Source organism: Myodes glareolus, chromosome 1, assembly GCF_982192425.1.
Source record: "Myodes glareolus chromosome 1, mMyoGla1.1, whole genome shotgun sequence".
NCBI classification, from domain to species: Eukaryota; Metazoa; Chordata; class Mammalia; order Rodentia; family Cricetidae; genus Myodes; species Myodes glareolus.
Genome location: NC_142026.1, coordinates 115,052,391 through 115,065,526, shown reverse-complemented (window position 1 = coordinate 115,065,526; position 13,136 = coordinate 115,052,391). Strand labels below are relative to the sequence as shown.

Below are 13,136 nucleotides of genomic sequence, written 5' to 3'. Positions count from 1 at the left end.
ATATGGAGGCCACGTGTTGTGCAATCGGACCTGTCCATCTTGTTTATGGAGACAGGGATCTCTCACGGGGAGCTGGACACACAGGTTGAGTCAGGCTGGCTGGCCAGCAAGCCCAGACATAAAGAATTTCACACTTGGCTCTCACACAGCTATGGGGATTGAACTCTGATCCTCATGCTTGCATGACAAGCACTTTCCTGAGTGAGCTATCTCGTTAGTGCATGCTTTTCCTTTTTCAATTATGCTTTATTATCCTTTTTTATAAAAAAGTATTATTCCTGTTTTTTATTATTTCTTTGTATTATTGAAACAGCAAAGGGATAAGAGTTCATTGATAGGTCTTCACCTGATTCCACAGGGCTTTTCCTGGAAAACTGGCCCAACTTTGCTTGAGGTATTAGTTCATTGCTAACCCCAAGCCTGCATCCTGGTGCAAGCCCTGTCTGTTCCCTGGGATGATGCTGGGATAGTCTCACTGGTCTCCACTTCCATTCTATCCATCCCCTTCAACTCATATTCAACACCCTCTAGAGTGAGGTCATTCACTTAGATATAAATACACTTATGATATCTCCTGCTTGATGAGGCTGGACCATTTTTTCACTGTGCTTCAAATGTGAAGACAGTTGCAAGAGCCCTGTCTTCTCAGATGACTTTTCCCATGCCAGAGTCTCTGTTGGAACGCTGCTCTCCCAAGTCCAGGTTTCTCCCTAAATCCCTGTCCAACTATGCTCTGTGACTCACAGTGGTGACAGACACCCTTCGTGAGTCTGATTATCACTGTGTAATAATCTATCTGCTTAATTCAATGATTGGGTTTTTTTTAATGTTTTCCTTCTTTTCAGTGACAAGAGGCCCTATAGGGACAGAAACTCATCTCTTAGTCACAATTAGATATATTCAGAGTAGTCCCAGGCTTTAGCTCCACAATATGGTTGGCTTGAAAAGACAGACTTTGTTCCTTCATGGTTTGGAAGTTATGAGTTAAAATCAAGGTGCTGGCCTGTTTGAGCTCTTGCTGGAAGCCTTTAGAATAAGTTAAGTCTATCCGTCCCCTAACTCCTGGAAATACCAAGGAGTTTTGGATGTGCATGCCGATGCATTCTCCAAGCCTTGGTCAGCATTGTCGCATGATTCCCTCTCTTCGTGTCTTTTCACACGGTTGAATCATTGCAAAGACACCAGTCACGCTGCGTTAAGAGCTAATGCTGCTCCAGTGTGGCCCCAGATTAACGGAGTTTCTGCCCCAAGCCTGTTTCCAAATGAGCTCACATCCAGAGATATTGAGAATTAGGACTTCAGCGTATCTAGAGAGAAGGGAAGAACACAATTCAACTTGTAGTACGAAAAGTAATAAGGGAATAACTAAAATGATGAACCGGCATTTCATGTTCGTACAGGTGGAACTGACTTTAGTGTTCAGTGTGAAAGGCAATAAGCTAACATTTAAGGTTAAAGTAAAACTTTTAGAAATATATAGTTTTATTATGATCCCAAATTAATAGAGATCATATACTCATCAACTTAAAAAAACTTAAACTAAACTCAGACACAACAGTCTAGGAACCCTTGCCTTTGCCATCACCACACTGTTGGGGAATGTGTTCAATAGTACACACTAGTAGACAGCTCCTACTTGCATGCTTCTGGGTCAGATGTGGAAGGAAAGGGAAGACAGAATTCCGACAGGAAAAGGGAAAGACCTTCTATTATATGATGTGGTGGATGTTTTTTTAGTGCGTTGATCAGGTCTGTATCAAATCATTGTAATAAATTATTGTATATATCAATGTCATAGAATATACAGAACATACATGCCTTCTCATAAGCTCTGACTTCTCTTGGTATAACTGCTTTGCAATGGTGGTGAATGAGTGGTGTTTAAAGGGTATTGTGTGCTCTCAAGTACATTTACATTAGTACATGAACTTGTGCAATTAACTTCTCTGTGCATCAGTTGCTTTATCTGTATAGTTAGGATGATAGCAGTGCCTACCATAGGACTTCTGTGGAGACTGGCTGAGTTGGTTGTGCAAAACACATTACACTATCACAATAATGATTCTAAACCTTAGCAACTATTTCTATTACACACTTGCCTGTCAACAAGATATGAAGATTTTTCCAACTTGTGTGTTTTGTGCATTCTCGTGCAAGTTGAGGCTTATGTGTATACTATATTCACTATCAAAGCAGTCTCTTAGGTCACCATCTTCAGCTGTCCCTAAAGACCCTCATCTACTGAAATGAGACCTGGACCAAGAGGGCAAGCATCTGGGAGAATACTCATAACTCTTAAATTCCCTGTAGTTAGAGCCCTTTGTTGTCACTGGTCAAAGACAAATCATTAAAATTCCATAGCTAGCAAAAGGTATCGCAGGTACATATAGACAAAGTAACCACTAACCCACAGCCACTGATCAGCATCCATTTCTGGAAAGAAGCAGTCTGTGAACAGAGGAACAAAATGTACCATGCTTGAGTAAAGACGATTAGCATGGCTTAATGTAATCTGATAAAAAAAAAACAGTTTGGAAAACAGCAAGCCTTGCCACAACAAAGAATATTTTCTGCATCCCGGAGAGATGGCGAGATAAGGTGTGACCTACTTTGCTCATAATGGGGCCACCCCATGGATAATACTTTGATTCGTTGACAAGGAGATGATCCGAAACTGCTACACTTTCTGCCTAAGCAATACAACAAATAACGTTGGCCCCAGTGGTGAATCTGCGGGACTAGAGAAATAGTGAGTACGGCAGTAATATCTACTTTAAATGTGTTCCTACAAAAGCTGTGGACATTCTGAGTATCATCACCAGAGTGTGATAACCTCTTGATAATTAGCCCAGCATTTGTGAAAGTCCATTTGGACAATGACAAAATATAAATTAAGATCTCTGTTGAGAGGCTGGGGATATGGTTCAGTAAATAAAGTGTTTGCCACAAAACATAACTACCCGGATTCAGATCCCCAACATGTATAAAACTGCAGAAATCCAAGCATGGCAGCACACAGCTGTAATTGCAATGTGAAGAAGGGACAAGCAGAGACAGGTGGGTCCCAGGGACTCACTGGCCAGCCAGTCTAGACAATGAGTTCTAAGTTAGAGTAGGACGAGAGAGAGAGAGAGAGAGAGAGAGAGAGAGAGAGAGAGAGAGAGAGAAGAGAGAGAGACAGAGAGAGAGAGACAGAGACCCCACATATGTCAGCTCATTCAGGAGCACCTACACCCATGGACACACACATAAATACACCACATGCACAAGGAAGAGAGAGATGTCTGTTGATCAGTGAACATAATGATTGACAGCGTATTCCAGAGTGCGATTCTTTTCAGAATAAAATTGCTTTATTGCCTTGTAACAACCACCAAATTTAATTTAAATGAACAATCCATTCTTTTTAATCCAAAATGTTTCTTAAATCTTTTTGGGGCATGTTTTAGGCCCCTTTAGTTTGTGGGTTGCTTACTTATTTTAAAGTCAAATAGAGACTAGTTGTTACGGAAGATGATGCTTATGCATATAAACTTTGAGGCAAGGTGCCTGGGCTGTAAGATGTAAGATTACTTGAGATCTGTATCTCCAGATCATGTTGCTACACATCAGAATACCCCTCTCCTTTGCGATTACATCTCTAAAGCCTTGCTTTGGCAGTTCCTTTCATCAGCGACGTCAGAATGCGGTTTTATTTCAGTTTCATTTCTCCTGCGATACCTCCCACTCCACACGTGCCAGTGCCGTGGAAAACTGTGGCACCACGGGAAATTAGACCTACAAGAATCTTAGAGGCTCCTTTTTGTTAAAGCGGTTCCTCTGTCCTGAACAGTTGGGACTTATTTCCGTCAGAGACACTGCCTGTCTATATTCCTTGTTCCCGCTTCAAAAATCTGATTCATCCACAGCACGAAATTAAATCACTGATAACTGCTCACTGTACATCATCCGTATTCTACAGAACCTGCCAGCACCAGTTTTCACAAAGTGTTCCCAAGGGGAAGTATGAAGAGCTAAGGTGTGAGGTCAAGCTGGCCCTTCAGAGATGTTCCCACCGCACACATCACCTCACTAGCCCTGTGTGCAGAGGTCGGTTAATCTGACGGCACTTCTTTTTTAGTGTTTAACTTTATTATTTTTTTTTTATTTTAAAAAGTGATCAAGGTTCAGAGTGGGAGGCAGGACAAACACTGCGCATGCACGCACAGCTACTTGCCCTCAGTCCCCCAGATGTTAAAGAGCTGATCTTGCTTAAAATCAGGATCATGCTGCAAAGTTTAATTCTAGAACAAATAATTTTTTCTTTTTCTTGTTTGCCTTGTGGTATTATAATTTATCATATAGAGGTAATCGGAGCCAAGGAGTGCCCAAAGCATTAAGCTAATTCCTTTCCTCGACATTAGCTCCAGCTAATTCACACACATATCAAGGGACCCCATGTCAGTGACTGGGCTAAATTTGATTTCCTAAGCTTCATTTGTAAATATCGAATCTTACGTTTTCCAGGTTCATAGACCAGAATATGGGTATTTACCAAAGGATAAGTTCCTCACCAAATCTGGAGGACTGTTTATTACATGATATGTTGTGATCTCTCCAGTGTTAATGCTTTGATTCCTACACGCTAACACTAAATTCTTTCATTTATTTTCATTCATGGATCATCACTGGGCTTGGAAATAGCTCAGGGATACAGGACATGCTTAGCATATTCAAAGCCCATCCTCAACCCTGCCACACACTCAGTAAAAGAATCAATCTATTTCCTTTTTATTACATTTTATTTATTTCAGGGAACCTGCCAGGGCACACAGTCCAGGGGACAGTCTTTAGGAGTTGGTTCTCTCCCTCTACCCCAGGAATTGAACCCAGGTCCTCAGGCTTGGCTGTAAGAGCCTTTACCCAGAGAGCCATCTCACTGGTACAGAACCTCCTATTTCAGAAAAATGTATTCTTCCTATTGTTTGTGGTAGCTTCTCAATCCTTCATTATGTCTTTCAGAGGATTTCTATAAATAATTCCTCTAAGGCAGAGTTTGACTTACAGAACAATTATGTGAGCTTGCCAATGTTTCAAAATAAAACTCCGGGCTGGAGAGGTGGGTTGGTGGCTAAGGGTATTTACTGCTCTCGCAGAGAGCCAGAGCTTAGTTCCCAGAACCCAATGGTGAGGCACACATCTGTCTGGAACTAAAATTCCAGGGGATCCAGTGCCTTCTCTGCTCTCCTTGGCTCTGAGATCCTGCACACATGTACACACACACATGTACCTACACACATGCATGCACACACTCACATATACACATGCACACACACATGCACACATACATGCATGCACACACACATGCACACATGCATGCATACAACTGACATGTGCACACACAGGCACACACTAACTCACTTGTACACATACACTCACTCATATGTACACACATACATGCATGCACACACATACTAAACGAGTAACTTAACCTTGTACTGACTGTTTTTCTGTCTGTTGCCTTATTATATACGCTGGTGAATCCAGTCAAAACTCCAACCTCCACTACTGCCAGTCTTTCAATAATATCCATCAGAAATTTTATTTCTCATCTTTAATACCATAATAGTGTATTTTAGAATAATCCGTGCTTAAATAAAACTTTGGGTGTATAGCCATAAAGGACATTTTTCCAGGCTTCTCAATTAACTTTCAGATCTGAATGATACCAACATGATACTCCCAAAATTTTAAGACCAGTTTCTGTTTAAATCTTTAACACAGGCCTGCAGTCTGCACAGTGGGTCAGCAGGGGTCACCCCACTGTAGAGAAGATAGCAGCTTAGCGGGGTAGGGACAGACACAGGGCTTTTGCAGAGCGCATGCTGGGTCAGGGTGGGAAATGGGGAGTGGTTGGCTGTGTGGTGAGCGTGTAGTGTGGACTTGTGGGTTTTATATCTAACTCTAAAAGCTGGATTGTTCGTTTTCCTGCTGGTGCATAACAAACTGCCCTCAAGCCAACTGCTCGCAATCTGCGTGGCGATACTGCTCTCGGTTCTCAGGGTCTCCTGGGGCTCAGTTGCATGGTTTGGCTGGTTTTATTTGAGGTCTTTCATGGAGCTTCAGTCTATGGCGGGGGGACAGGGAGCTGGATTGAGCACAACTACTTCATGCGGAAGCCTGAGCTCAGCTGGGACACTGGGACAGCCAGCCCTCTCCTTCACTCTCTCCATCACTCTGCCACTCAGGGGGTTAAAAGCACAAAAAGCAGAAACTTCAAGATGACCTTATGCCTTAATTCCTGGGTCACATTAGCTACTTGCTCTTAGATGAACTGAATCACAGCATCCACTCAGGTTGAGTCTGAAGAAAAAAGCAGAATCCGAGGCATTGGGGCCATCTTTAAAGGTCAGCCACTTACTATAAGGATTAAGTTTTTCTTCCTTCCATTAAAACGTCACTTCCTCTCCACTCCTTTTCTAGCTCCTTGTGTCTCTGGCGGTTTGCCTAAACCTACAAATATCACCTTCTTGTCTATCAACATGAAGAATGTCCTGCATTGGAATCCACCCGAGGGTCAACACGGAGCTGAAGTCACATACACTGTGCAGTATTTCATGTAAGTTGCTTCTTTTCCTTATATGTAGTTTATAAACATGAGATTCAGACCCTGTTAATCGTGCAAAGGTAAACTTTCTACGGCATTAAGTTCTTTGAGAAAGAAAAGTTTGGACATTTCCTGTTTCTTTGATGTTATAATAAATTATAAAATGGTTATTTTGTGGAGCCAGAAGCACCTAATATTCAGGCCAGAACATTAGGAGATACCTTACAAAAATTGAGGAAGGAGACCAGTAAGATGGTTTGACAGGTTAACGTACTTACCACCAAGCCTCAGGACCTGAATTCTGTTCTTGGGACCTACATGTTGGAAGGAGAGAACTGCCTCCAGCCAGGTGTACTCTTTCACCTACACATGCACTGTGGTATAGGCATGCACATGTGTGCACACATTGGTGCACATGCATATCCACACAGATGAGGTAACAATGGATAAAATGAGTGGAGAAAGGAAGTTGGTTAAAGAGGTAATTTGTATATACAAATGAAGTAGGCCACCAACTCTGAGACCTCTAAGATTATGGGAATTATGGTTCTTAACTCAAACAAAGAATTCTATGTGAATCTTACTAAACATAGCAGCAAATAGACGCTTTTCCCTTGCCCTCCAGGACCCTTTACCAAGCACAGAATAAGCCAAAATACTCAAGACAGTGTTCATATCCAGAGACTAAAGGAAATGGGCACAGCCCAGACCCCCAACCGTGAAGCAAGCAAACCAAATACTGTAGAACCCAGAGTGAAACAACCACAGATGCCAAAAGTGAAATAGCCCCCCCTTTTTTTTGTTCTTTTGAGACAGAGTTTCTCTGTAGCTTTGGAGCCTGTCCTGGAACTAGTTCTTCTAGACCAGGCTGGCCTCGAACTCACAGAGATCCGCCTGCCTCTGCCTCCCAACTGCTGGGATTAAAGGCCTGTGCCACTGTCATCTGGCCAGCACTTCTTTTTTTAAGAACTGCTTTTTATTTACTTTAAGATTTCATTTTCTTTATGTGTATGAGCTTTTGCATGTGTATGTGTCTGTGTGAGTGTATGCCAAACATGTGTGGGTGCCTGTGGAGACCAGAAGAGGATCCAGACCTCTTGGAACTTGAGTTTCCCAGTCCCTGGCGTGGGTGCAGTAAAGCTCTTAACCCACTGCGCAGTCTCTCCAGCCCTACACTGCTACCACTCGAGCTCTACGAGTAAAAATAATTCCTCAATAATAAGGGCTACAGTGCTCAAAAGGCTGGTCCAACACTCCGAGAAGGGGTAAGTTCGTGTCTTTACAGCTAGCAACCGGTGAGACAGCCCTAAGGAGCCACAGTTTGGTGCCGCAGACTCTCATAGGAAGGGGAGCTGAAGTGACACACTCATCATGGGGGGCCCAGTCACAGTGCAGCGACAACCCTAGAGTAGAGAGAGGCAGGAAGAAAGGAGATGCAGAGGATGTTTGACAGCCCACGCTGACCATGACCTTACCGGAGTGCCATGAGCCACACCAGCCCCAGGAGGCCAGGAGCTGAAGGCAGGCAGAAGCCCCAGAAGAGGGAATAATAGATTTGATTTTTTTTAAAAAAAAAAAAGTATTTGACAGAAGTAGCAGTTTAAAATTCTGCCCTGAAAAGGCTCATTATCTGACTCCCACGCCTACACCTCAGACTTTTAAATACTATTTTAGGCTTTCCACAGTTCTCGGGGTCTCGTGGGCTGGGAGGGTTGGCTCTTTTGTTGGCTTCATTTGGGATCGTTCATACAGCTTTCTGACTATGGCAGATGAGGCTTGCCTGATTAGCCAACAGGTAGCCAGCCACATTCAAAGTACTAGTGAGAAATTAGGATAATGCCAACCTAGAATTTATGAGCATGAAGGGGAAAGTGAGTTTGAATAAAAAGTTCCTCCAAGACCTTTCCCATGGGAGGAAGAGAAGAATTCAGAGTAATGGTCTGGGCTGTTTTATTAAAGTACATGAACAGCCCAGCCTTTTCTGTCTGCTCGTCCTTGTTTTTGAGGTGGGGCCCCCTAATTCTTCTCTCTAGCTCCCAAGACCCAGGATTACAGGCATGTACTGAGAAACAAGGCTGTTGATAGAATTTTTCTAGACTGATTTGTGACAGGAAGCGTGACTGTAGAACGTCCTCTTTTCTTGGCATCCATGAGGAACTGGTTCTGGACCCTCCACAGATGTGCCAGGCCTTCCTATAAGACGACATGGCATCTGCCTACAATCTGCACATACCCTCCCGTAGTCTTTAAGCCACCCGGGGTTGTTATAATACAGGCTACCAGTGTAAATGCTATCAGAGTACCGCCATACGGCAAATGTTCAGTAAAGATGCAAGCCTTTCTCCAATGTTCTTACTCCTCGGTTGGTAAATCTACAGAGCTGGCACCCATGGGTACCAAGGACTGACTGCACATCATTGTTTCATTAGCTAACTTTTCAGTGCTTTGCAAAACCATTTTCCTTACTTCAAAGGTCGTGAGGAACTAGTATTTCTCACAGTCACAGAGCACTTGAACTTCAGCGATTCTTTTCATTTTACCGCATTTCTTTTGATTAAGATTCAATTCAAGTAAAAGTCGCTGTTTTATCAGAAACGCGATTCAGGGATGACCTGATTTCTGTCCGCCTAGCTCTCTCATCATCCTCCCTCCTATAAGTAGGATAAAACGCCCAGCATCTCTTACACCAAATGTTTCTGGTTAATGAGTTAGAGTGATTTGCTTCTCCCTTGGTTATACTCCCTGAATTGTATGATGGTTTGAACTTTAAAATACATGCATGCGCCACATTTGCCAGTGACAATGACCATTTTTGTCCTTGAAAAATGAGTTCTGACCACGGAAACATCAGGGAATACTCCTTGGCCGTTGTCTTGAACCCTATTCTCACTTCCAAGGATGCTATCTGGAACTGGTGTTTAAAGGAAGACCTCAGCTTCGCAGAAAGCAAAGCTCACCTGCTTACCCTCATTCCACCTTCCCTCGGGAGGGGGTGGGGGGTGAAGAGCTTGCTCTGTCCTGTAGACTTCCCAGTGCTTCGGAAAGTACTTTAAATAATAGTCAGGGTTATCATTGCCGTATGAGAACAAATAAGTTAAATTATGCAACTTTTTAAAAGGAGCACTTAAAAAGACACCTGCCCCATGGGTGTTCCAACACACTTGGGTATGTTATGTTCCAGTGGACAGGAACATGGGTGTAGTGCTGGAGACAGACAGTCCTGGGTTTGTAGCCAGGTTGTGAGCCTGCCCAAGCAACCTTGAGTATGGTACACACTTTTATAGTGTTTAGTGAGGTTTGCTTCCAGAGCAAAATGTTTAAAGTTTCAGTTATACTCACAAAATAATTTAGTGTAGAAAACAGCAGAGCACCCAAAACACCAGCTTTGGCGCTGAGGAAAGTGATTCCGATTCCAGATACACCTTTTGCTACTTTGGATTCCTTCATCTTAACAGACTTTCAATTCCCTGCTCTGTAATAATGGGACGAGAACAATGAAGCACACTTCCTGGGCATGCTACAGTGGGGTGAAACGTGTAAGCCTGGAGTACCAGCCTCGACTCATCACAGGCATTCATAGATGTTGGCACTTACTAGAAATAGATGGAGACCAGCGAGGCCCCCACAAGATTTGTCCGTGGGAGATTATTGTTACTGGACTATTTGTCAGGTCTCCCAAGCAGATATCAATGACAGGCATTTTCTTCTCGGTCAGCATCTACACGATAAGAAGGTGCCCTGCCTTTGGTGGAGTGAGGCAGTTTACAAAAGGGAACACAAAGGAAGTAATGACAGCATTTTCCCGACTTCAAGTCAAGACCTGTTGACAGGTTAAGAAGGCAACGTGAGCCCATATTCCTAATCCTAAGATCTGAAAGGTTGAAGCAGGAGAATCAGGAGTTCAAGGCCATTGTCAGCTTCTTTGTGAGGTCAAGACTAACCTGGATCACCTGAGACCCCCATCTAAAAAGATCAAAAACAAAATAAAATGAAATTGAAGAGTAAATCAGTTTTGAATAACATAAATAGTATCTTTTATGGAAAGAATTGGAATGGTATGGAGTGGTAAACAACCAAATGCACAGCTAGCAAAGAAGTTTGGGTATAATCTGGTAAAACCTGTTTCTGTGTCTTAGTATGCTTTGTGAACAGAATCAAAATGTAACCATCTATGTAAATACAGATCCATTTTCCCTTTCATCATTAATCAGAAAGTCCCCAGGCACTGTTGATAACCTTCAAGGAGAAGATGATTAAGATCTGACTGAACTTCTAACACCTTTCTGCAGATGTGGCATTTATGGAATAAAAGAGATTTGCTTCAGAACTCTGTTGCAACATTTTTGACGACGTTGGCAATACTCAGAAAGGTTGTCAAACCCTCCTTATCAAGACAAACTCTTCCCATGACTTCTGTGATGAAAACTTTTCCCCTCGCCACTTTTGCTGCTATTCCCAAGTCTGTTTTGTGGCCCCCTTAATTAATGTTCCTGAAGTTTTGTTGTTTTGTTTTGCTGTACAGCTTTAATTACTTTTGTCCTTCTTAAACCTCTCTACTTTTGCCCATAAAGTAATCACAAAAATCAACACTGCTATAAAACATTGTTTTCATTTTATGAGACCTTATTTCCTTAACCTTTTTTATTGATTTTATTGAGCTCTATATTTTTCTCTGCTCCCTTCCCTGCCTCTCCCCTCCCCTTCAACCTTCTTCCATGGTCCCCATGTTCCCAATTTACTCAGGAGATCTTGTCTTTTTCTACTTCTCATGTACATTAGATTCATGTATGTCTCTCTTAGGGTCCTCATTGTTGTCTAGGTTCTCTGGGATTGTGATTTGTAGGCTGGTTTTCTTTGCTTTATGTTTAAAAATCACTTATGAGTGAGTACACATGATAATCATCTTTCTGGGTCTGGGTTACCTCACTCAAAATGATGTTTTCTAGCTCTATCCATTTGCCTGCAAATTTAAAGATGTCATTATTTTTTTCTGCTGTGTAGTACTCCATTGTGTAAATGTATATATCCAAAGGTTGCTCAGTCGTGCTCCTGAGGTTTGAATGTAGACTTTGCTCTGGGTATTTCTGCCTAAGCCATCCACAAACAATCTGAACACTGACTCCAAAATCACTGCCTCCCACTCATACCTGTCTCTAACCCTGAGTGCCTGCATTTGGAGAACTCTTAACATACCTCAAACTCAGCCTGGCACTGCTGAATTTATTAGAATTTCCTCCTCCTATCCCTTCCCTCCCCGATTTCCCAAACTCACTCTTCTTTGGTGATCTTTATCTGGTAAATCATATTCTCTGCTCTTGCCCTAACCAGGAAGAGGTATTTCATCATCTTTAGTGTGATCGCTTGCATGCACTCAGTCACCTGTACCACAGCGGTGTCCTCCAGACTGCCCTCTAGAGGCTACCACCACACACTACATTTTCTGGAGATGACTGGTTGGCCTTCTAAACCATGCCTTTTGTCTTGTTCCCCAACGACCTACTTTAATCCCTTCAGTAGGCTCCAGTGCGACCCTATCTCTCTGACTGACATACCACTCAACTGAACATTTATGCCACAGTCTCTCTAACCTGAGAAATGCTGAAAGTGTTTCCCCTCCCCATTTTCTTTGGATGTTGTATTATAACAGCAACAACCACAAGAAATTATAAACAACCTACTCAATTCAGTAGCAATATGGTTATGGTACACTATCACACACTGCATCCTAGTAAAATTTCCCCCAGGCTCTTAATACTTAGTAAAGCTTAAATTTTATAAGAATGCCAAAGTAATATCTCTTCCAATAAAAAAACTAACTCTCCTTTAATGCATCCATCAAACTAACTCTAATATATATATTAGAGTAAAAATTTAATTACTAGAGACTAACCACACAGTATTTAAAAATGTTACTGTTGCTGAAGTATGAAACTATAACATGCTTTCAGACTGCACTATCCACATTATAATTCACAGAAAAGCAAAGTGTTTATAGAAACTTTGACTCACGCTCCTGACAGCTAATAAAAATATCGACAACAGCCAAAGGGGATTCCAGTCGACAGAAGGCATCTGTGTTTTGCTGAAGAGAAGGTTTCCCCATCCGCTTTTCTATAATGATGTTTTTAAACTGTAAAACCTGCAAGGGGCCTCATTACTAATTCATGCTTTCTTTCTTGGCAGATATGGGCAGAAGGAATGGCTGAGTGTATCTGAATGCAGCAGCGTCAGCAGGACCTACTGCGATCTTTCTGCTGAGACCTCAGACTATGAGCACCAGTACTATGCCAAGGTGCAGGCCATTCGGGAAACCAAGTGTTCGGAATGGGCTGAAACAGGACGGTTCTTTCCTTTCTTAGAAAGTGAGTAACACCACTGTCCACTGAGCATGTTCTGATCTGGATTCCTAGTGTGATACTCTGGCCTCATCGGCAACTTTGTCTTACCATTGTTTTATCATAGCAGAGGCTATGCATTCAAAAATACATTGTGGGTGAGTCAGTCATGGATATGTGCTCTGATTGCACAGCAAAATCTCATTTTTACTAAA

General features: G+C 42.4%; 1 protein-coding gene across 1 annotated transcript in view; it reads left to right on the top strand.

Moving 5' to 3' along the window:
* The window catches only part of Il20ra (interleukin 20 receptor subunit alpha), a 38,678-nt gene that overhangs the window by 14,221 nt on the left and 11,321 nt on the right, over nucleotides 1-13,136 (top strand). Inside the window, exons 3-4 of the mRNA XM_048425377.3 lie at nucleotides 6,463-6,598; nucleotides 12,770-12,948. Coding sequence (XP_048281334.3) covers nucleotides 6,463-6,598; nucleotides 12,770-12,948 — 315 coding nt within the window. The remainder of the gene's footprint in view (nucleotides 1-6,462; nucleotides 6,599-12,769; nucleotides 12,949-13,136) is intronic.